The sequence below is a fragment of the Pogona vitticeps genome, chromosome 13 (genome assembly GCF_051106095.1).
Source record: "Pogona vitticeps strain Pit_001003342236 chromosome 13, PviZW2.1, whole genome shotgun sequence".
NCBI classification, from domain to species: domain Eukaryota; kingdom Metazoa; phylum Chordata; class Lepidosauria; order Squamata; family Agamidae; genus Pogona; species Pogona vitticeps.
The window spans coordinates 671,327-693,575 of record NC_135795.1 but is presented as its reverse complement, the minus strand read 5'-3'; the positions used below and the strand labels follow the sequence as shown (position 1 = coordinate 693,575).

The 22,249-nt window shown below is 54.2% G+C and overlaps 1 protein-coding gene across 2 annotated transcripts in view; it reads left to right on the top strand.

Moving 5' to 3' along the window:
- The window catches only part of PRKCB (protein kinase C beta), a 93,134-nt gene that overhangs the window by 14,515 nt on the left and 56,370 nt on the right, over positions 1–22,249 (top strand). For both annotated transcript variants that reach the window (XM_072982977.2, XM_072982976.2), the window contains exon 3: positions 16,929–17,011. In XM_072982977.2, the coding sequence (XP_072839078.2) occupies positions 16,929–17,011 (83 nt within the window). The remainder of the gene's footprint in view (positions 1–16,928; positions 17,012–22,249) is intronic.

The window sequence follows — 22,249 nt, the reverse complement described above, 5'->3', positions numbered from 1 at the left end:
ATCCATTGTCATTTTCAGACCTTGCAACGGGCGGCTGCCGGAGAATGAGCGAAGGAGCTGACCATTACATGTGGGGCTGTAGTGTTACGCGCATATATATATATATTGTTGGCTCTTGGTTATAATTAGAAAACAGAAACCCCTAGGAGCTTCTATTTTCAAGGCAGGAGTCAAAGTTTGGAAACAGCTGGTCTTGGCTGCACCTCTGGAGCCCACCACGCCTTTCCTGTGCGCTCATAAGAGGCAGGTTGGGAAGGGGGGGGCTCTGCCTCGTTCCTGGCCTGTGAGGCCGGGCGTGCAAAGCCTCACCAGCAGAATCCAAAGCTTCCCATCCCTGTTGGCAGGAAAAGTTTCATTCCAGCCTTGCAGGGCATGAGAAGACCTTCTCTTTCTTTCTCCTCTAAGGAGCATTTTTTTTTTTTGTGAGAAACTCGTTCCTTTTCTCTCTCCGGGCAGTTTAGTATTACGGCAGAGATCCTTGACATTTGATTTGAGCAGCATGCTTTCAATAATGTAACAGTGGGAACAAACTTGAGTGATCTTCTCTCCCCCCTCCCCCCGGAAGATGCACCAGACTTGGCAGATTTAGCAGCGAAGGTCAATTTATTCCCCTCTCAAACTTCTCCTTGGGGGTCCCTTTCAGCAACTGCTCTGGACTGGGGCTGCGATGGAGTGGACTCGGGCCGTCTTTCCGCAGATCTGACCATTGGGCGGGCCAGCCTCCTTAACTCAGAAGTGAGATGTAGAAACAGATCCTATCCCCCTGTTGCACTTTTTAAAGAACAAAACACGTACCTGAGAGGCTGCGATCGCGGAACAATGCTGGGCAAATTCACCCTGGCAGCTACGTTATCCCACAAAACCCCACCCACCGTTTTTCCCCCTTTGTCCTCCTGAGATTGCTCACTCCCAAAACACCTTTTCCAAGTAAAAGAGAAGAGTGGGAGAATCATGTCTGGTTTGACCTTTAGGGTCAAAGCAGACAAAAAATGATATCCGCCCAATCAGCAGTGGCAAGAATGGCTTTCCTGAAGTATAAGAGGAGCCCCCTCCATCCCAATTTGGGACTGCAGTGGGGTAGGGCTGGGGGGCTAACAGTCCTGATCATCGCAACTGCCTGGCCTTTCAGAAATGCTTCTGGGTTGGGCGTGCGCGCACACACCCCAAACTGGCAAACCCCTCCTTAAGAGGGGAGTGCAGGGAACACTTCACCAGTGTTGTGACTCCTGCACACTTAGCATAGGTGGTTTCAGACCATCCTATGGTAGGAAAAGGGAGGCTTCTGAGGGCAGCTAAAGGAGAAATGATGATTCCCCATATGCTGAGGTCCCCCCCTCCCCAACGCTGTAGGATGGCAACATGCATTCCCCCCCTCCCTTAGCTGGCCCGGCCAGTGATGAAGGACGAGGGGTGCTGGAGGTCTGGCAACCTCCGAAGGGCCACCGGTTGACCGACCCTGCTTTCTACCCTCCTGGGGGGGGGGGGGGGGGCTTCACAAGTGTGTCTGTCGGGGAAGAGCTAGCAGGCCAGCTTGCTCTCCTTCGATCCAGCCTGACAGCTCATCTGAAGTCCGGTCTGTTCCCGAGCAAATCAGTTCTCGACGGCACAAAGAGAATGAAGTCTATTTCTGTAGATGCTTGGAAGTTGTAAAACACATTTGTAAATTCAGGAGTGCTGAACATTTAGGATAATGTGATCCTGCCTGTCTTGAGGAACAAAATGTTCTCTCTGCTGTGAGTGATTTTTAGGGACAGCGTGGGACGGGTAGATTCTCCTTAACAGAAATCTAGTCGAGTTTTGGGGCCCTTCTGTGTTCTTTCTTCTCTGCTGTCTTTCTTTCCTTGTAGGTGGGGGTGGGGGGGAGAGAGGGAGAGAGAAAGAAAGGGCTGAAGGCAGAAAGCGGCGCTGATTATCCAGACTGATGTGCCGAGTCCCAGAGGAGCATTATCAGTTCATGTGTCAAGAAGTTCTTAGAGCTTTTGCTGGGGTTCTTAAGTCGCTTGCGGAGTAAGTAGATAACTGTTCTGGAAGTAACTTGCCTGCAACAGTGGGGGTTGAGGGGGGAGAGAAGAATCTGAAAATGGATGCTTCCGAAGGTTCAATCATAAAGTCTGAACACATGCGGTGTGCAGTTTTCCAGATTGCTGAGTAAGAGATCAGAAGTATTTCAGGGCCGTATGTTTGTGGAAGTGGGGGGGACGGGGACGATTACATTGAGAACCAAGCCCATTTTGGAGGTCCACATGGATGGGTCTGGTGAGTCCTCCTGGCCTGGGGTGTTGTGGGTGGAAGGGAAGAGGGAGTTTTTTTTTTTGAGGGGGAATAGATAAGGGAAAAACACTGTAGCTTTCCTTTGGATCTGGTGAAGTGCTTCCTGTCAAGAGGCAAACCTCGAGCTACTCGAGGCCTCGGCCCTGTTGGGTGGATCTGGCGCATCGTGCATGCTGCCAGGTCAATCCAGGAGAAGCACTCAGACTTTCTCCATGGAACTTGCAACGTAACAATTCTTTGGAGGCACACACAAATCCCAGACTCCATACCTGAGGAAAGGAGGCACAGGTGATTTCTGCTTGACAGCCCCCCCCCCGAGCAATGGTAGAGGCGGGAGGGGGGAGATTTAAAAAGCAGTGAGGGGTGAGGTTAAAAATGAAGCGTTGCAGTTGGAAGGGCTTCTCTGCAGAGCGGTTACACAACCTTCCCAGGGAGAAGGAGAGCCTCACAACCAGGAGCTTCCCCATTGTGACACACCTGACAGCCACACCCGGGGTGTGTGAGAAAGCCAGTCTTTTACACACACACACACACACACACACACACACACACACACACACACACACACACACACACACACACACACACACACACACACACACACACACACACACACACACACACACACACACACACACACACACACACACACACACACCAGAGCACCAGCAAAAGTAGCAGGTGGGGTGGACATATAGTCAGATAGAGCTGGAGGTGCCTTTTGCCTTTTCTAGATCTACATGTAGACTGATAATCTTTGGTTTGCTGCCTTCTTTCTTCCTTGGAGGCCACTTTTTGTATCTTCCTCCTCTATGCCAGGAAGAGGCAGGCTGACTACTCAGTAATAGTGTCAATTCTATGAACAGGAAACCTAGCTCCAGGGACTTCTGTAATTCAATTTAGTCATTTTCCCCTTGCTTTATCTGTGATTGGATTTCCTAGAAAATGCATAAAGGGCTGGTGGTTTACTTTTTCTCCTTTCTGTGTGTTTGTATGTGTGTCGGTACCAGTTTCCAGTGGGGTTTCTTCTTTTCAGTAGTCACAAGCTCAGCACTCTGCCAGGGTAAATACCAACTGGTCCTATAATGCAGAGGCATTTCCATCATGAACCAGAGAGGATAGTGCTTCCAGTAGAAAGGGGACTTGTCCTCTGCCAGGTCTTCAGGGGTAGCACGGTCCTCTCTAGGAGAGGGAGTGGCCACCCTACCAGCAGGGACCTTATTTTAATCAAGAAAGGTTTTTATCCGTGTTTATCAACAACAGCAATGGCTTATCAAACATGTTTACAATAGCCAGTAGTCATCTGCCTGTTTCTGGGCTTAATTTAGCTTGTTGGGGCTGACTGGGATTCAGGCCATCTGAAAGAGCGCCTCCCCTCATAAATGCCTGCCTGGGAGAGAGAGAGAGAGAGAGAGGAAGGATTCTACCCGGGCTGGTTCGCAGGGAGCCGTCCTCTGCCTTTTCATTCCCGTCTGCGTGTGGATCCTCTTTGAGGTGTTTTAGTAAATATTTGTCTGCTACTGTTATTTTTGTTGCCAGCGTTTTCTACGCCACTGTTTTATGCTCCTTTATTACTGCTTGAATAATTAGACATGTTCTCACCGCAGAAGGTTTGAGTCTGTAATCTGCTCGGCCAGGGCGGCTACTCTGCAAGGTGGGAGTCGTCGGTTAAATAAATACTTAGCCGTGGGTGAAGGGTGAGGCTGTAGCTTTCATTTCTACGCTTTCCAGAGGCTTTGGGTCGGAAGCTGAGCCTTGGAGCAAAACTTCTTTCCGGGCTGAATCCAGGACCGCTTTCCCCATCAGCTAGGCGTTGGTCTCGGGGGGGGGGGGCTTGCCCTGGATGGGCTTCCTCTCTGTCTGTCCATTGAGATGCAGACCAAGGCCCCTGTGGGGCCAGCAAACAGGTGGCCGCTTGCTTGCTTGCTTGCTCGCTCCATCATCTTCGGCTGGAGCTGCATCTGACTCCAAGCGCCCCGGCTAACGTGATTAGCACCGCCAGTGAGAGGGTTTTGCACAGTCTGTGGACGGCGCTTCCTCTCATCAGTGGGAATTGAATTATCTGCGGAGGGCAAGAGGCCGGGCGGAAGGAGGGGGCTGCCTCGGTGGGCCTCTTGCGAGGGGAGAAATGTTCTGTCCTTCTTTGGAGGCCTGGTGCGCCCTCCAGCCGGGCCCGCTTTCCATTTCCCCTTTCCACCGTCTTCACCCCCTCGGTCCTCCTTTTGAGCTAAAATGAGGCCAACACATTCAGACCTGCCTCCGCTCAAGGCAGAGACAAGAGAGGGTGTGTGTCACGACCACGGCTGGCGTCCAAGGGGGGCCTGAATGTTGTGGTCGCTTTTTCTGTTGCCTTGTGCCCGAGGTGGGTTGAAGGGCATCCGGGCCACGTGGGGCTTTCTTGAAGTTGAGCACCGGATTTTTGTCTCAGGTCTTTTTGGAACACATGAAATAATAAAGAAGCTAGATTTCCTGAGCTTATACAGAGTGCTCGTCCCTAGGCAACCGGGGACAGCCGAAGTATTCATCTGCGGCGACAGAACAGAGTCCGTTCCTCAGAGAGGAGGCAAAGTCTTTATTCAGGTCGATGGCTGAGTTTAGTCACGGGGGGTGGGGGGTGGGGGGTTTGATGAAAATCCGCCTGCTCTCACCGGCTGCGGTTCCAGGCTGAGGAATACGTAGCCTTGCCTGCCCGCGGGGGTGCAAGCGCCAGGAGGACCTGCGAGCCATCCTCGGGTGTCCCAGGCGGCTGCTGTCTTGGGCGAAACCCGAGGAGGCTGGTCATCGGATAGCTGGAGGTCAGGCAGGCAAGAGGCAGGTGACCGACCCCCCCACCCCACCCCACCCGCCATCTCTTGTGCCCGGTCAGATCCTGGGCCTGCGCAAGAGAAGCCTGGGAACGGAGACCAGAAGGCGGCTCTCCTGGCAAGGACCTCCCTTTCTCTCTCTTCCCCCCCCTTCCCCTTTCCCGCCTGCATCTTGAATCATGCTGTTTGTTTCTAAATCAGGTTCTTCCCTTTGTCAAAGTCAGAGGGAATGAGAGCTTCTCAGAGCAAGAATCCTGGGCGGGCAGGCAGGCAAGGGGGTGGGGGTGGGGGTGGGGGAGAGGGGGGCGGCCTCACGTCTGTCAAAAAGATTTCAATGTGCAAGTCTTGCCGGGGTGTCGGGCGCCTGGCAGGCAGGTGGTTCTGGTGTGGGTGCTGCTCTCTTGGGGGGGGGAGGTGTGACTTCTGCAGAGGATGATTTTGCAAAGCCAACCCAGAGCATCAAGTCCTTTCTTTTCCTTCCTCCTCCTCCTCTTCCTCTCTCTCTCTCTCTCTCTGATAAGGGCAATGTGGCTGTTCACAAGGTCCGGGCTGGCATATTCAGCCGGGACACCCTGTTCCTCGTGTGCTCCCCATCGTGCGATGGTGTGCGGTACTGAGCATGGCATGGCAGATGGAGGGACGGGCGAGGACTGAGGAGACCTGGGTTCAGATTCCTGACTGGCCGTGGAAATTTCGGGGTGGCCCTGGTTAAACCCCTGCTGGATAGCTCAGTGGTTGTGGCCTCCAGTTCCTCCATGATGTGCCTCCTTAACAGGGGCTGGACCCCACGATCCAGAGGGTGCCTTCCAACTCTGCAGTTCTAAGATGATGATGATGATGATGATGATGATAATGATGATGATAAACTGGCTCCTTAAATACCTCATTTTCCTTGCAACCCCTGTAAAGGTCCCTCTAACTTGGAGGTTACTTGACAGGGGGTGCCTTTAAGTTGGTGCAGGCGCACGGAAGCGTTTGCGCTGAACAGAGGAGGCCTTCCTCAGCCGTGCAGCTTCCCATGAAAACTGCCCACCCCCTCCAAAGCAGGGGTTCTGTTTGCGGGCGGTTCACACATGCAGGCTCACATCATCTGCCAGGGAGGAAGAAGAAAAGGACGGAGCAGCAGAGGATAGGAGGCCCTGGAGAGTCGAAAAGCCTCTGATAACATTTTAGGGGAACTTCCGCTCAAAGGCCACCGACTTCCTTCTGCTCCTGGTGATAGCGAGGGAGGAGGAAAAGGGCAAAGCTAGCAGGCCGGTTGCAGAACAGCGTCTGCTTCGCTACAGACCCTCCAGGGTTGCTCTTTGACCAGTTTTGAAAATGCCGCTTTGCGGAAAAGATACGGATTTACGCTTTTTGCCACCTCAGAAGGGGGGAACCCTCTGAGCCCCACAGCGGGGCCTCCCCCTCCTTCTCTCCCACCCGTGACAATTCAGTGGGATGGTTTGTCTTGTTTGATTTTCTTTTAAGCGGCTGCTTTTAATCTGAGTGGGGCTTTGCGGCAGAAGAAAATGAGTGTTTGCTATTTTGCCTCTTAAGGTGTGTCTGTGTGTCTCTGTTTATGCGGGAGTTGAAAGAGCCCTCCCTAAATTTGGCCACCTCCTCAACACGGCCAGATAAGGGACTTTTACAGCCCCAGGCAGTGCCTTTGCCCCTGCCTGAGAGCAAGAGGCAAAGAGGGCAAGGGGAGCAGTGATGGAGGGGTGTGTACCTGTGTCTCCTGTCTCTGGAGGGAGGGAGGAGCAGATGATGAGAGGGAGGGAGGGAGGGAGGCGGCCTCTTTGCCACTCACCCCTGGGCTGTTGGTACCCTTGGTGCTGTCTTCAAGGCAGCGTTCCCTGCTGGCTTCAGCTGCTGCTCCTGACCTTTCTCTGACTTCTTCCCACGGGACAATCTTGGGGGGGGGGGCAGGAGGAGAGAGGGGCCGGAGAAACCAGAGTAGCCTGGACCACCTCTTCTCCTGGGAGTGGGGAGGGCAAGGGGCTCAGGACCGTCTCCGGCCTCTCCTGGGTGACTCCTGATTTTGGAGCCCAGGAGGCGGCTGGGGCACCCGGGCCACCCTCTGCCACTGAGCTAAACCCCCCTGGAACCTGTCTTTGATATGCACGAGATTCGGCGTCCCTCCGGGGTGAACTTTCTCTCTCCTCCTCCTCTGAAATGCCTGCTACCTTTTTTGTCAAAGTCTTTGCCTTGCCGAGGGTTTGGGGCCGGGCGGCTGCTGTTTCTCCACCCGGCCCACGCAGGGACCCCCCCCTCCTGTCGTGGGCTCGGTTCTTGGGCCCTGAAAAGCCCTGGATGCGTCACCGGCCCCTCCCGGCGGCTCCCCCACCCTTTTTGGTTTGTTCCTTCTGCGGGTCCATTGTCGCTGGTGAAAGGGGCGCGCCCGGGCGGGGGGGGGGCTTCCCTTTCTCTTCTCCCTCCCGCTTTCTGTTCCTTGCGGTTTCGAGGGGCCGGCCCTTCATCCACCACAGGTGTAATTTGGCGTCCCCTGCCGCGAGGAAGCAAAGGAGCCCAACAGAAGGTGCATTATGGAAATGGCAAGTTTGGCCAGCGGCTGCGCTTGGCACCGGCTTGTGGGGGTGGGAGCGAGAGGAGGGGAACGCAAACCGCCGCCCGCCCTCGGTGGGAGTGGGGAGTGGGAGCAGCCGGGCGCCCGCCGGCCTCTTTGGGGGTGCAGAAGGGGAAACAGGCCGGTGGGGTCGGAGGCGGATGTGAATGCGCAGAACAGGCTGCCCAGGAGTCCCGTGGGCCGTGCAGGGCAGGGCATCGGGCGAGGATGGATGGCCTTCCCGCAGGTGCGCCGCCTTGCCTGTGGGCGAAGGAGCCCTGGTGGAGAGGGGCGAGGAGGTGGGCCTGCGCCGCCCAGCCTGCTGGCTCGGAGCAGGCACTGCCAGTTTTCAAACGAGGGTGCCCAGAAAGGTCCTGCCTGCCCTGCCCTGCCCCTCGCTCCCTTCATTCGGGCATGCCAACAGTGAGGGTGGCCGATGGATCGCACGGGCTGAGCTGGGAGGGGGGCAGCGCCAGCCGCCTCTCGGAGAACCGGGAAAGGCCACGAAGACGTTCTCTGGAAAGACCTTTCTGTGCGGGATTGGACAAAGCCTGATGGAATGGAGGGGGGGCCTGAAGGATGGCCACAAGGGACTCTGGGCTGCCAGAATGTGCACTGGGTTGTGGTGGGCGGGGTGCGCGCGGGAAGCAGACCCTTCTAAGTCACCCACCGAGGAGGGACAAGCCTGCCCAGGGGAAGGCCAGGTGACAGGGGAACGGAGTCAGGGAAGGGAGGATGAGCCTGAGAATTGGGCCTTCTGCGTGGCTGCTCCTGGCCTGCGGAACTCCCTGCCCAGGGAAGATGGGCTGGAAGTCTCCTTGACTGTTCTTAGGTCAGGAAGCAAAAACGTCTTGGTTTGGGCCAGCTACAGAGAAAGGGGCTTTTCATGGATTGATCCTGTAAGGGTGCCTTTGGTTCTCCGTTTAACTCAGCGCCATTTTAATGCAGTATTGGATTAGAAAGAGTGCGTTAATACAGTCTACGCTGCAAATTTACCACCCATCACAACGCCACTGTTTAGCTGTATTTCAGAGTTACGCCTTTTTCTCTGTTTTTCTCTTGCCGGGTCCGTCTGTTTTTTCGATACCTGTTCACAGAAGGTTTGCCACTGGGGGAGTGGAATGCAGCTCAACCTCCCTCCTTCCCACAAATTTGGAGGGAGGTTGAGATTTCCTCTGCAGCTCAGCCCATGAGCTCCCCCCCCCCCCGGTGCCCTTGTTTTCACTCCTGTGGCAAAGGGACCCTGAATCCCAGTCCTGGGGAAGAAGCAGCAGCTCAGTAGTCAAAGAACGGAATAAATCCAGGCGGGGTGCTCTTATCCCAGGAGGAAGTGGAATCGGGGTCTGGAAGTATGAGGTGGGAAAGCGGAGCAGGGTTGCACCCCCCCCTGCCGCCGCCCATCTGGGAATGTGGGTTTGGCGTGAGAGGCTGACACACACACACACACACACACACACACACTCTGTATAGTCCTAAAGCAACCTCTGGCCAGTTTGCAACACAATTAGGTGAACAACACTTTGCGCCTCCTCCCTACCCCTTGCCAGCCATTTGTGGACCTCGGAAGGACGAGGAGCCAGGCCGAATCGACCTTGAGCCGGCTGCGGGAGGGCAGCGGCTGCCGTGGAAGGAGCCGGGTGGGGCGTCCCCCTGTCATGCAAGTGCCATTTCAAAGTGGACATTGAGCCCTCCAGCGGCACCGCGCTGCACGGGGAAAGGAGTGCGTGCTGTAAACGGCCGGAGATCTGGAACAACGGCAGCCAAGAATGCTCTTTGCAGGATGGCAGAGGAACAAGGCAAGGATCGCATTCCTTCTTCAAAGCCGGGGAGAGGCAGGGAGTGTTGGCTGGTTCGTCTGTCACCCGAGCCCCAGCCTGGCCAATGTCACACCAGGCCGGCTGGGTTTCCCACCGTGTCAGGGAGCGGCCTGACTTTACGGCTCTTCTCCTCCCCCCTCTTTCCCCTTACTCTGGTCTTCACTGAGTTCTCCCCGAAAGGTTTTGATTAGTTTGATCAAAGTTTGGGTTTGCCCAGATGGAAGGCACTTTGTAAGACTGCAGCAACACCTCGCCTGCTAGACCGACCAAAAACAAGTGATTTACCTTTGCTAAACCTGAGCTGCCAGGTGGCACAGCTTAGGTCTTGCAAGTGGCTTTTAGTAGCCCCTTCTCCTCCAGTATCTTTCCTCCTCCAATGCGCATGGCCTTGCTTTGCCGGGATGCTCATGCGCACAGCCCAGCGTCTGGTGAGTAATCAAGGACAAGACAAAACCTCTTCAGGGCTTGAGGTGTCTCACCTTCCCTGCCACCATTTGGGAGACCGCGGCGGCGGCAGCAGTGGCAGCGGCTGTGAAACGGAAGTCTGCCGCCTTCTGCCGATAGTTGGCTGGTCTCTGTGTCAGCAGGGAAAAGGACAGGGAGGAAAATGCGAGAAGCTTCTCTCCAGTCCCCCCGCTCCCCCGCCGACCACTGGCCTTTTGAGCAGAGCAGGAGGTGATGGCAGAAATGCAGAAAGCACCCCCTCCACCCCCCCACTGCCCAGAGCCGTGCACAGAGTTCTCCCCGGAGGCTTCCACATCCAGCTCTCCCTTGGTCTCAGACACCACGCGTAGCGCTTGCGTTTTAATTTGGAAGTCTTTCAAACACCTCCCAAGTGCCATGGAGGAGGAGGGGGGGGGAGGAGGAGGAGGAGAAGCCATCCAAAATAGCCGCCGGCCGCCCTCGGGAGAGAGAGTGCCATTTAGAGGCTAAACGTGGGGTGCTACCTGGAGGAATCGGAAGGGCTGAGCGCTCTTCCTTTTAGGGCCGCATCCTCGTTTCATAAGCCCTGAAAGGCTTCTACAAAATGCTTTTTTTTCCCCTCTGAGGACCATGAAATACAGTTAATTAATAATGATGTGCCGTCAAGTTGATTCTGACTGAGGGTGGCCTTTTCCAGGGTTTTACTGCTCAGGGGGTTGTTTCCCCTTCTCTTCTTCCGGAGGGTGCCCTGGGACTGTGCCACTGGCCCAAGGCCACATAGGCTGGCCCTTCTCCCTGGAGAAGCACTGCCGGGGCGTGGGGGGAGAGAAATCCAGCTCCTGGCTCCCAGCGCTCCCTCCCACTGAACCATCCGGACAGTTGCAAATGCTGTTCGCACTCCAGGTTCAAACAGGACTCTGGGTGTTTTGCATCAGAGATTCGAACCAGTGTGGCTTCAAGGCTCAATGGCACCCCCCCCCCACATCCGGGTTCCCCATTTGGCAGTGTAGCCACCAGTGGCTGAGTTCCACTGTATTTTTTCCTGGCCACTTTTTCTGTTTGGTGCAGCTTAGGTGTTTCCGGTCCTGCAGCCTGTTTGGGACACTTTATCCACAAAAGTAAACAGTTGCACTGGCACGTTGCGCTCTCTCCTACCAGAGATTTGGTGTGGTTGGGCACCTATGCATGTGATCACAGAGGGACGTGACCTTGTGTGTGTGTGTGGAGAGAACATGCTCTGATTTGCATCTAAAGAAGAAAGCCATGAAACCTTAAAACCCACGAGGCGGTTTGGCCAGCGAGAAGCCAAGGATCTGGAAGTGCTCCGTGCTGACGTTGACCCCACGAAACATCCTAGAGTGGGAGGGAACACCTATCTTGTAAGGTGTGGTGGACATACTGAGACTTCACTTCCGAGCAAATAGGCCTGGCCTGGCACTCTGAGCGGGCAGAGTGGCTGGCCAGTCTTGACATCCGGCTACCACAACGAGAAGCCCGGTGTTGTGGAGTGTCTTGCAAAACTCTTAGCAAACTTCTCTCAAGAGGCGAGAAGTCACCGAAGATCCCACCCAGTTTTTCTGGGGCAAGGAAGAGACTGGAACCTCCACTCTGCCGGTCTCCTCCCTTCTCTCTCTCTCTCCCCCCCCCCAATTCTCGGCTGGCCGGCTCAGGGTTTCCTGCCCTGCCCGCCTGTTTCTCGTGCACATGACCCCGCGTCTCTGGGGGCCTCCCAGCGCACAGGTGGATGGGTCCCAAGGGGCTCGCACTGCTGCGAAACCACCGGCGAGCCAGAACAGGGTTGGTTTGGGCTCATTGGCCGGGGTGTGTGTGTGTGTGTGTGTCTTCTCGGTGGGTGGACTGGATTTCCCCCTCTCTCTGTTTCTCTTCTTCAAAGCCTGAATAGCTACAGAATCTTGGGAGCTCAAAGTGGAAGCCTGGCCACCCCTTTACTCCATCCCGCTTCAGAAGCCTCCAAATCCCACGGGGTGACTTTCACGAGGCCTTGTCCAGGGTGACAGGGTTCGGCCCAGTTCTCCCAAGGCATCGCCTCCGCCTCTTGCACAAGGCATGGCAAATGGAGGGGCCACGTGCCATCTTTTAGGGGGAACGGCCCTCCATTTGACTGATAAAAAAGGCCCGTCCCCATTTCTGGAAAAGGCTGTGCCAAGTCTTATCTTTTTATCTGAACATAAATAACCTTAAAGAAAGGTGAACAGGGACCCATCATCCTCTGTGAGAACAAACTGACCACGAGTCACGCTGCCACCTCCTGGGTTAGAGACAATGTTATGATGCTTGAATTGTACAGTCCCCCCCCTCTCCCGTTGCCTCTCTGCCTGTCGCCCTGGCTGCTTTGTGTTGATCGGGGGCCCTCTTGCTCGTTTTTGGAGATGCACGGGGGGGGGGGAGGCTCAAGGAGCACCACATGGGGGTCTAGCCCTGGTGGCCCATGAGACACGCAGAGGCATGTGGGGGGAGGGAGGCTCATCCTGCCCTGAGTGGCTGAGCCAGCAGCAGGCCAAGCTGGTGGTCTCTGAGCAGCCGGGGCAGGGATGGTGGGGGTGAGGGGGGGAAAATCCCAGATCTGGCCCAGGCTTTTCCCTGCCTTGGTTGTCTCCCTGCTCATGCTGTGGAATCCGGCTCTCGGGCCCCTAAACCCATCTTTGCATTCTGTACATGGAAAGGGGAGGAAGCACCTGCCGCTCTCTGGATGGGGGTGGGTGAGTTTTCTCTTCCGTTCTTTCCTCCTCAGGCAGCCTTGCAAGGGTCGCTTGCGAACAGGAAGTGGCTCAGAGAAAGGGACTCAAGCCCAGGCGGAGGGTTTTGGGGTGGTTGTGTTTTTTTTTTTAACATACCAATAGTTCACAATACAAGGAGCAAAATTTCTCTCTCCCCTCCTGCCCCCCATAGATTACAGAAGCGCCTTGGGAAGGATGTGTTCAGTGGGCTGCAGTCTTGCTGATCCCCCCCCCCGATTCCTTTGGGGTGGGGGGGCTACGATGCTGCTGCTGGCCGTGGCATCCAACGTGCAGGGAAACCTAGGAGGCTGAGCAGGCAGGTGGCGTCAAACGAGATGTCCAACCTGGCTGGGGTGGCGCCTGACTCCCCCTGAAACCGCCCGCAGAACTTCTGCTCTGTTGGAATTAAGGGTCTGCCGATAATGGACAATTCCCCCCCCACCCCCCCACCCCCGGCAATGATGGTCTCTGGGTTCATTTCAAGTCCTGGTTTGTTTAGACCTTCCAGTGAAAAGACATGTGAGGTTGGGACTGCGTTTTTAGAAAGCACCCCCTTCTGTAGGTATAAACCAGTGGCTTTGCTGGTCTCTTTTATCTCAGAATCAGTGGCAATGCTTAGTTTCCACTTACGGATATGTGTGTGTGCGTGCACAAACAAACAAACAAACAAACAAACAAACAAACACACACACACACACACACACACACACACACACACACACACACACACACACACACACACACACACACACACACACACACACACACACAGAGAGAGAGAAAACACAACCTTGCTGGTAGCAGGCAGCCTGGGCCAAGGGAGTCCTTTGGAAAATTCCTGGGAATTCAGGCCACAGAGAGAGGCTGTGGAGCCCCCAAGTGGCGTCCGGACCCGTTAGCTGACTGCTCTCCTCGTGGCCTCTCCAGGGACGCTCCTGGAACCCCTTTTCTGTCTTCTGAAGGCAGCCGGCTTCCCATTCGTTCTTTCCTCCCAAATCTTCCCATCCCTGCATTTTCACGGGTGGCGCCATGCTGCCAAAGGCTCCGGCGATGAAGCTGGTTCTAGCAGCACTGTTGGGCTCTGAGCCTGGTCTGATCCAGTCCAGAACGAACGCAGTGTTTCCCTCCGCGGGCGAGCCGGCTTCCCTCCGAGCCTCCATCTTGACAGCGCTGCCCTTCAGCTTGCTGTTCCTCGTGGAGTCGGTTAGTGCTTCCAGGCACCGTCTGGGGGCTTTTACAGCAGCCTCCTCCACCTGAGATGTGCTGATAACGTCTCATTCCGGATCCCCGAACGACCTCGTCCCGGTGGCTTTGCAGAGAAGAAGAAATAAACACCACGTGGAGCAGAAAGGCGTGCCGGAGAGATGCCACAGGCCCAGCTTACCCACCTCTTCTTCCTGGGATTGGGGCCGCAGGTAGAAATGGCCCTGGCCTACAAGAGGGTGGACCAAAGATGCTGTCTTGGTGTCTTCCGGGTGACCCACAGTTGAAGGTATCGGAGGCCTCCGAGGGACCCAGGAGGCTCAACACGGCCGTCACCTTGTCCCCCCCCCCCCCCAGGAGTCCCAGTGCAAACCCAGGCATTAAACGTGGCTGAGGTGGGGCCCTGGGGGGGGGCTTGTGGGTCTGAGTGGCCCCCAAGGGCTCCCTGCTCTTAGCCAGGACCGAGAGCGGCCCCTCCACCCCTCTCGCCCAGAACACGGGAAGCGGCCTGGCCGGGAGGGGGCTGTGGGCAGTCCACCTTGGAGGAGACCCCTGTTTTCTCCCCTGCTTCGTCCCATCTTACGTTCCTTTGCATTGTTTTGTAGTGTTTGACTTACTCTGTTTTTAATTCCATTGCTTCTGCTGTTGCGAGCGGCCTCTCGCGTCCCCTTATCAGGAGAAATGCGACCTATCAATAAAGCAAACAAAGGAATGATTAATTATCCAGACCGAGCAGATCTGGCTCTGTCAGCTATTCCCCCGAAGAGCGTGCTTCCCAGAGACTTTGCCATCTTGACCGTTCTCCGGGCACCTTCCAGATTCCTGGGGTCACTGGCGTGTCTGCCACGCAGCCATTTCACTTATTTCAAAATCCATGATCTCATCTCCTCCCTGCTTCTCAGAAGGAAAAAAACCTGAACATATACATGCTTTGTTACACCTTACTTCATGTCTTACGGATCTGGGGAGGCGTCCACTCAGGTTTAAGCATTGCTTGGTTAAAACCTGTCAGAAGGCTGCCTAAAACTGAGGTATGAATACCTACGGCTGTAGTTTAACCCCATCAGCTACTGGCCACAGATGTACTGCTACTGTCCATGGAGGCTCCATGGAGAAACCACCCCTCCTAGGCCAGTGACAGAGCTGCCCATCATCCTTCTTGTCCTTAGTGGCAGCGTGTGTGGGAAGCGAGGTGTGTGTGTGTGTGTGTTGAGCTGAAGAATGGCACCAAAGAGGATCAGTGCACCCACTTCATGCCCCTACACCTCAGGCATCATTTTGCATTTGTACAGTGCCGGCAATGAGTAGCCTTCGGGTTCCGGCCTGTGGCCCCCTCTGGCAGTTTGGGAATGGCTGGAGGATAATTTTAGGCATTTGAACAATGTCGTAGGAATTAATAATAATAATATTATAATGCATTCAGTCAATGTGTGTGTGTGTGTGTGTTTTTAAAGTGCATTCATAAGACTGCCCTGATGGGTGAGGGGGAAGGAGAGCTAGACAGACAGACAGACAGACAGACAGACAGACAGACGCTGGGTTGCGAACAGGGTGGCCGTCCTGGCCTTTGGAGCTGTATGGCCTTTGGGGGCTGGGAACCTAATTATTTTTCTCCCACGGAAAATGAGAACTGCAGACTCCGGGAAGCAGCGGAAAGGTGGTGAGCTGCGAAGTGGGCGCATGTATATTTCATGGCACACTTAATAATTAAACTTTGAAACAGAATCTTGAGCCCATGGCCCAGGACGGGGGCCGTAAGATCAAAAGAGGAGCCCAGTGGGACTCTTGCAACGTCTTGGTTCCTTTACCCTTCCCTTTGGGCAAGGGGGGGGGCTTCTCTTCTCCCTACCCCCCCCCCGGGGTCACAAAGGGAAGGAGGGACTGCCTGAGACCTCGGGGTGGACCCTCTTGGCCAGACGGACGCATGCTGGAGGGGAAGGGGTCTGTACTTAGGGTGGCCACCTGTTCCCTTTGGGGGAAGCTGGTTCTTCCTGTGAAGACCTGCCAGGGACGAGGTGTCCACTTGACGCCGGGCCTGGTCCAGTTCTGGTCTTTTAGAAACAGCCCAGAGAGGAGGAGGAGGAGGAGGAGGAGGCGAAGGACCCTGAAGGGGCCCACCATCCCCAAGGCCGGCCGACTGACTCCCCCTCAGGCACACACGCGCCACGGGCGACCTCCCTCGAAGGAGCTGGGTTGCAATTCTGTGGGGCTCTGTGCCAATCCGGCAGAGTTGGCTGTTTTCTGCTTATGGCTCTCTCTTCCTTGGCCCTCCAATGGGAAGCGTGGTGGGGAAGGAGCAGCCCATGGTTTGGGGGGTGGGACAGTCCTGGCCTGAGCCGCCCTCTCCACCCATCATCATCTTGCAGGGGTCCAGAGGGGCCCACTCGGGCTGCTCTGGCTAGAGTCAAGCCTGTTCGGTTTGAGCAGAGACGGGGAAAGGTTTTGTGTCGCCTGCTGATCCACACGAGGCCCCTCCGGTTGCATCTTTGCCTCCAGGAGCTTCTTGGAAGGGAGGTGGAAAGGTAGAGGAGCTCTGAGGAGCGAAAGCACAGCTGGTTCCTCCTGGAAAGGGGGCTACTGGTGTGCAAGATGGGAGTCTTGACGGCCCCCCAATCATCCCCCCCCCCAGAGCAGCTTTTCTGAACATTTGTGCATGACTGGGCAGGTGGATGCGCAGGGCTTAGGGAAGGCCCTTTGCCCAGCGATGGTTTCAGCTGGGTTTGCCTGCGTTCCTGCCCAGCCTTGGAACTGCTGTGACTCCATGTCTGAACCATCACCCTGCAGGCTTGTTCTGAGCTCGGAGGAAATACATTTTTGCCTCTTAATAGACTTCTAAACTCTGGTTCATAAATGGCCAGCCTCACAGTACTGTATATGGCTCATAAAAGCAAAACCAAAGAAATGGGTGACTAATCCTGTTAGCAGCCCCTAATTAAGAAGCCATTTTCTCTCTCTTTTTTTTTCATCCAAAAAAGCATAGGAAATAAAGCAGCCATGCTTTACAAAGCCACAAAATAGCCCATTGGCTGGCAGGAGTTGCACAGACCAGCCTCTGCTCTTTCCTGAGCTGGCTTAGAGACGCCCTCGAGTCCGTCCTTTGTTAACCCGTGCTTTCTTGTTGCAGTTTGTTGCTTCGTCGTCCATAAGAGGTGCCATGAATTTGTTACCTTCTCCTGCCCCGGTGCAGACAAAGGTCCTGCCTCTGATGTAAGTAAACTCTTCCACTGATTCTCTGTCGGATAACTGGGATCAGATTTTAAAATCAGCAAGGGGGAGTTCAGAAGTGCCCCCCCCCTGCCAGAAAAGTCTGTTCTGCAAATGTTCAACACAGCTCAGTTTGAGCAGCTGCTGTTCAAGGGGTGCCTATTGGACAGCAACTGGGCTGTCACCAATCCAGCCCCAACTTCAGACATCAGAGCAGTTTTGCAGGGGGTGTGTGTATGCAAGTGTTTTGGAAAACTGAAAGCTCCAAGTCTGTGCATCCAAATATTGGTCAATATCTTCTTCCTTAGCATAGCAAATTTCGCTAGAGCAAGACCATTGAATCAATGGCACTTTAATGAGTTAGCCCCTCCATAAATTCCATTGAATCAGATGGGTCTACTTTAACTGCAGTTTTCTGTGCTAAAGTAAGTCACAGTTAAAGCAGGTCCATTTCAATCAGAGGCACTTTGGGAGAGGTTGACTCATCCAATCCCTGTTGATTCAACGGACCTACTCTTGTGCAATTTTACACTAAGCAACAGGACATTGGCCGCTTCTTTTGGGATAGAGCGCATCCTCACACAGGAGGGGGAAAGGCAGATCTGATCACTGTGTTACTGTCTGTCTTACTAACCTACAAAGCAGCTTAAAAACCCCAGAATCTATCCCTCAAGGTAGCTGCACAGGGAGGGAGGGAAAGAGGGAGGAGCTGGTGATGGATGGATGGATGGATGGATGGATGGATGGATGGATGGATGGATGGATGGATGGATGGATGGATGGATGGATGCGTGCGTGCGTGCGTGCGTGCGTGCGTGCGTGCGTGCGTGCATGCATGCGTGCATGCCCTGGAACAGAGTAGCTCAGGCAGAGTCTTGGCTGGTTAGAGCCTCAGCTCAGCCATAGCTTGGAGTGGCCTCAGGGTGGCCAGGTGACCTCTCTTTGGCACCTGTTCCCAGTCCATATCTGTAGTACATTTGCAGTGCAGCTGAACTGAGAGTGAATCATCCTTAATTCTTTTATTCCCTCCTCCTTTTAGCATGATGTCACAACTCTTAACTACAGTGTCTTTGGCTGTGCTTTGGATGCAGTGATCATCCTGGCAGCATGCATTTATCATGGCACTGCAGCTTCAGGGCTGGAAAATTTCCCCGTGTGGAGAGGGCTGGGCTTGTGGAAGGGGTGACGTGAGGTTATATGTCTTTGTGAAAGACTTGGGCCATTTTGCATCCCTCCCAGGCACGGTCTGCTCTGAAGCAGCTGGTCTTTAAGCTGTCTCCCCGGTGAAAAGAACTGGAATGTCAGGCAGGGCTGCTAAAGGCTTAACCTTAAAATGTCCTTTGTGGAATGTGTAGCGCATGTAGTAATATTTGTTGAGAAGCTCTAGCGGTCTTAATAGACCAGAAGTTAAAGCTGAGTCAATTGTGTGATTTACAGCAAGAAAGCTAGTCTAATGTGGCCAGCTGGGTCAACAGAAATCTCGTGTTCGAATCAGGGAAGATAATAGTACAGAGTCACAGAGTCCTTTTTTTTGGGCACCGCACTTCATGAAGAAGAATATCCATAGCAGGAATTAGAATGGATGGCAATGTGTCTGGACAGTAAAATTTCCAGATGCTTAGCCTCTGACATGGATGGTCTCTGAGACCCTCTTGGCCAACTTCATTGGGGAGACCCCTGGGTAGCAGGAGAGCTGGTACCCTCGCAGCCATTTCTGTCCTTTCTGTTTCGCCCAGCACCATGGACAGTTCCCCAAGGATGTTGCTAGGGCAGATGGGTCTCCTCATCAGAGAGATGGAATCGGTCCAGATTAGGACAATCTTTTTCCTATGAATGGGACTTGGCATCCATCTGTTGCCCTGGGTAATGGGGGAGGGCACTTCATGTTGATGGTGCAGGAGATGCTCTCACTGGTCTACCCTCATGGCATGAAGAGGGAGGCCCAAGGGGACCTTCCTTTGCTTCAGACTTTGAGGGTTCTCAATCAAGGGGTCATGAAGCCACCCCTCCTCCACCCACTCCAAGTCCTTCTCCGCCCCTCTGTGACATCACAAGGGTCACTCCTCTGCCTTCAATCTTTTGGCCCAAATTTTCAAGGAACGGGAAACAAACCCAGCAGCCACAGCGAGGTGGGGCAGAGGGCCCTTTCTTTCTCCCCCCCCCCTTAAGCCTTGTAGAGTACAGAAGAGATGAAGTGAGATTCCCTTCCTTCAATTATCTTCTTTTTCCTTTAAAAGACATACCAAATTCCCCAGCTTTTTGATCTGTCAGCTCTGCTTTGTGTCAAACTTCTTATGGGGGAAAAATGAGACTTTCATCTATATGAGGTCTACTGAGAGCAATACTCATTTACTGGGCAGATAAGGCATAATTATACGGACTTGAAAATGTCTCTTTAAATAAAATTAAAAACTATCCTCAAGGAACAGGGAAGGAAGTTAAGAACTGCATATAAGGCAACCGAGCGAAACCCGAGTGCCCGCCCCCCCCCCCCGCGGTCTGTCTTGAGGGTGGCTCTTCACACATAGCTGAAGAAGAGGGCAGAGAAGGACATGGGTTTGCATCAGATGGCATGTGCAATTCATCCGTACAGGTGCTGAATTGGGATTGTTTTTTAGAACTGAGGCAGAATTGCCGCACATTGCACCCAAGTGGAGGAAGCCATGTGGTGCTGTGGAGTTTTTTCCCCCTGGGGGCGATGGGCTGGCTCAGCCTCCCTGGTCTCTCTTCCTGCGATTCTTTACTTGAAGTCTGACATGGGCTGGGTGGCCCTTCGGTTCAGGTTTGGGGGGGTGAGCCCTTTAAAGAGAAAGAGCCCCAAGGAGTGAGGAGTGTAGGGGCGCAGGAGTTGCCCACCTTCTGCAGGTAGCAGTGCCCAAAACCCAGACCCAGCAGCAGGCTGGCCACGTTCTCTGTCTCACCACCGCCATTTCATCTCCAAAAACTGCGGGCAGCCATGCGCTCACGTACGCAGATCGGTGGCCGCCAGCCACCGCCAGCCTCCGTGCCTCTCCTGAAACCAGTGCACCAAAGCACCAGCAGCCGTCCTGTGGGTTCCGGCCCGACCGGTCTCGCTTTTGAAGCAAAATGGCTTGGACAAGATGTCAGTTCCATTTTGCCACCTGCCAGCCCACAGACCTTTGAGAAACGTTTTCCTCTCCCCGCCTGTCAGAACTGCTCAGCCAGGGTGCTCTTGAGCCAGATGGGGGTCCCCCCTCCCCCCAGCCAGAGGCTTCGTCTGTACCTTCAGGGTAGTTTGGAAGGATAGTGGAGGTTTCAGGAGGAAGGGGGAACCCCAAGCCCCCTTCTGGGGGTTGTGCAATGTGATTGGAGTGCTGCGGGCCGGATGCCGGGAGGACCACGGTGGCGGCTGAAGCTTATTCTAGGCAGGCGTTGAGTGAGCCCACCTGGGCAAAGAGTGGGGCTGGAACATGAAAGGGAGGGGCTAAGGGTCGGGCTGGGAAGGAGGGGCCTCCCTCCCTCTGCCCTCCTTTCTGGGGGGGGTACTCATGGGTCACAAAAGAAGGCAGTGATTGGCAAAACACGCACACACATACACAAAGCCATGTTCATTTCTGTGTACAGAGATGCAAAGGGGGGCAGTGATTTTGTAACTCAAAAAGGATTGCAATGCATCTTCCTCCAGAGGCAATGAGAACTTCCCTCAGCCCTTGGAGGCATTCCCCCCGAAGCACGCAGCAATATTTCCTTCAACTCTGTTCCCGACATATTTTTTTTCTCGGGCTGAATACCTTGTTCGCTTCAATATTAGTTTCTGTTGTGAAATGGATTATTAGGGGAAATTGTCTGCTCTGAAATGTGGCTGTTTTGTTATGCTTCCAGAGGGGATATCCTATTCTGTTTTATTGCTTCCTCCGCAGTAGAGAAATCTGGTAACATGAATGGTGCCAGCGTCGTGTTTTCTTCCACCTGATTAACAGTTCGCGCTGTGTGAACTAACTCAGCCAGGCAGTCGGTTTGGCTACAGAAACCATTCCGCGACTCTGATCTTGCCTGGAATTCACATCTGCACCAGATGTTGGCATTTTCTTGGCTTAGCCTTAAATTACCGGGCTTGGTAGAACTGGGAGAGCTTTGGGGGGGGGTTAATGAGCTGTTCCCCCCTTTTTTACCCCCTGTATGCCAGAGACAATTCCCTGCCTTTCTCCTCACCCTGTGAGAGGACAAGGTGTTTTCTGGCTTTGTGGCTTTACAAGAAATGGCACAGATTTCGCAAATGATGTCACATGCACAAGCCACGGAACGTGTGCACAATCTCAATGCCTAGGGCCATCTTTTCCAAGACACTTGAAAGGGTGAAATACCAAATGGGTTCTTTGTATCTTTCTGAAGAAGCCATCAGTCTTTCTGCAGTTCCACTCTTTGCATCTGCTTAGTTTCTTAGAGGAAAAGGATACCTTTTTTACAGAAGGCATTTTGTGCAAACTACAAAAATCTTGAGAATGGGGGGGGGGGAGAGCCACTTGTCCTCTTTCTTTCACTGGGAAGCAAAGGAATCTTTTGAGGACTGGGAATTTCCCACCTCGGTGTCACATCGGATCAAGACAGCCAAAATCAATGAGAATGAGGAATTTATTGAGTATGGCTTCCACCCAGGAGATAACTGCAAAATGTGTTACACAACAGTTGTTGGTGGATCCCCTTGCCTGTTGCCATGAGATCACTGCTAATGACTTTTCAGCCTTTTTAGTGATTATTATCCTCATTAGAGACGTGGTGGCACTGCAGGCTAAACCGCAGAAGCCTCTGTGCTGCAGGGTCAGAAGACCAAGAGTCGTAAGATCGAATCCACGCGACGGAGTGAGCGCCCGTCGCTTGTCCCAGCTCCCGCCAACCTAGCGGTTCGAAAGCATGCCAACGCAAGTAGATAAAGAGGGACCACCTCGGTGGGAAGGTAACAGCGTTCCATGTCTAAGTCGCACTGGCCATGCGACCACGGAAGATTGTCTTCGGACAAAACGCTGGCTCTATGGCTTGGAAACGGGGATGAGCACCACCCCCTAGAGTCTAACATTACTGGACAAAAGTTGTCAAGGGGAACCTTTACCTTTACCTTTATCCTCATTAGTGCAATTGTGCAACACACCCGGGCGGTCCTTGCCAAGCCCCAGCTCGAATCCAAGGCGAAGGTGAAGGTGGCCCACCTCTTCTGCCGGAGCGGGCAAGCCCTCGCCTGATTGCAGAACTCTTCCCACTGGCCAAGGGAGTCCCAGCCATCTG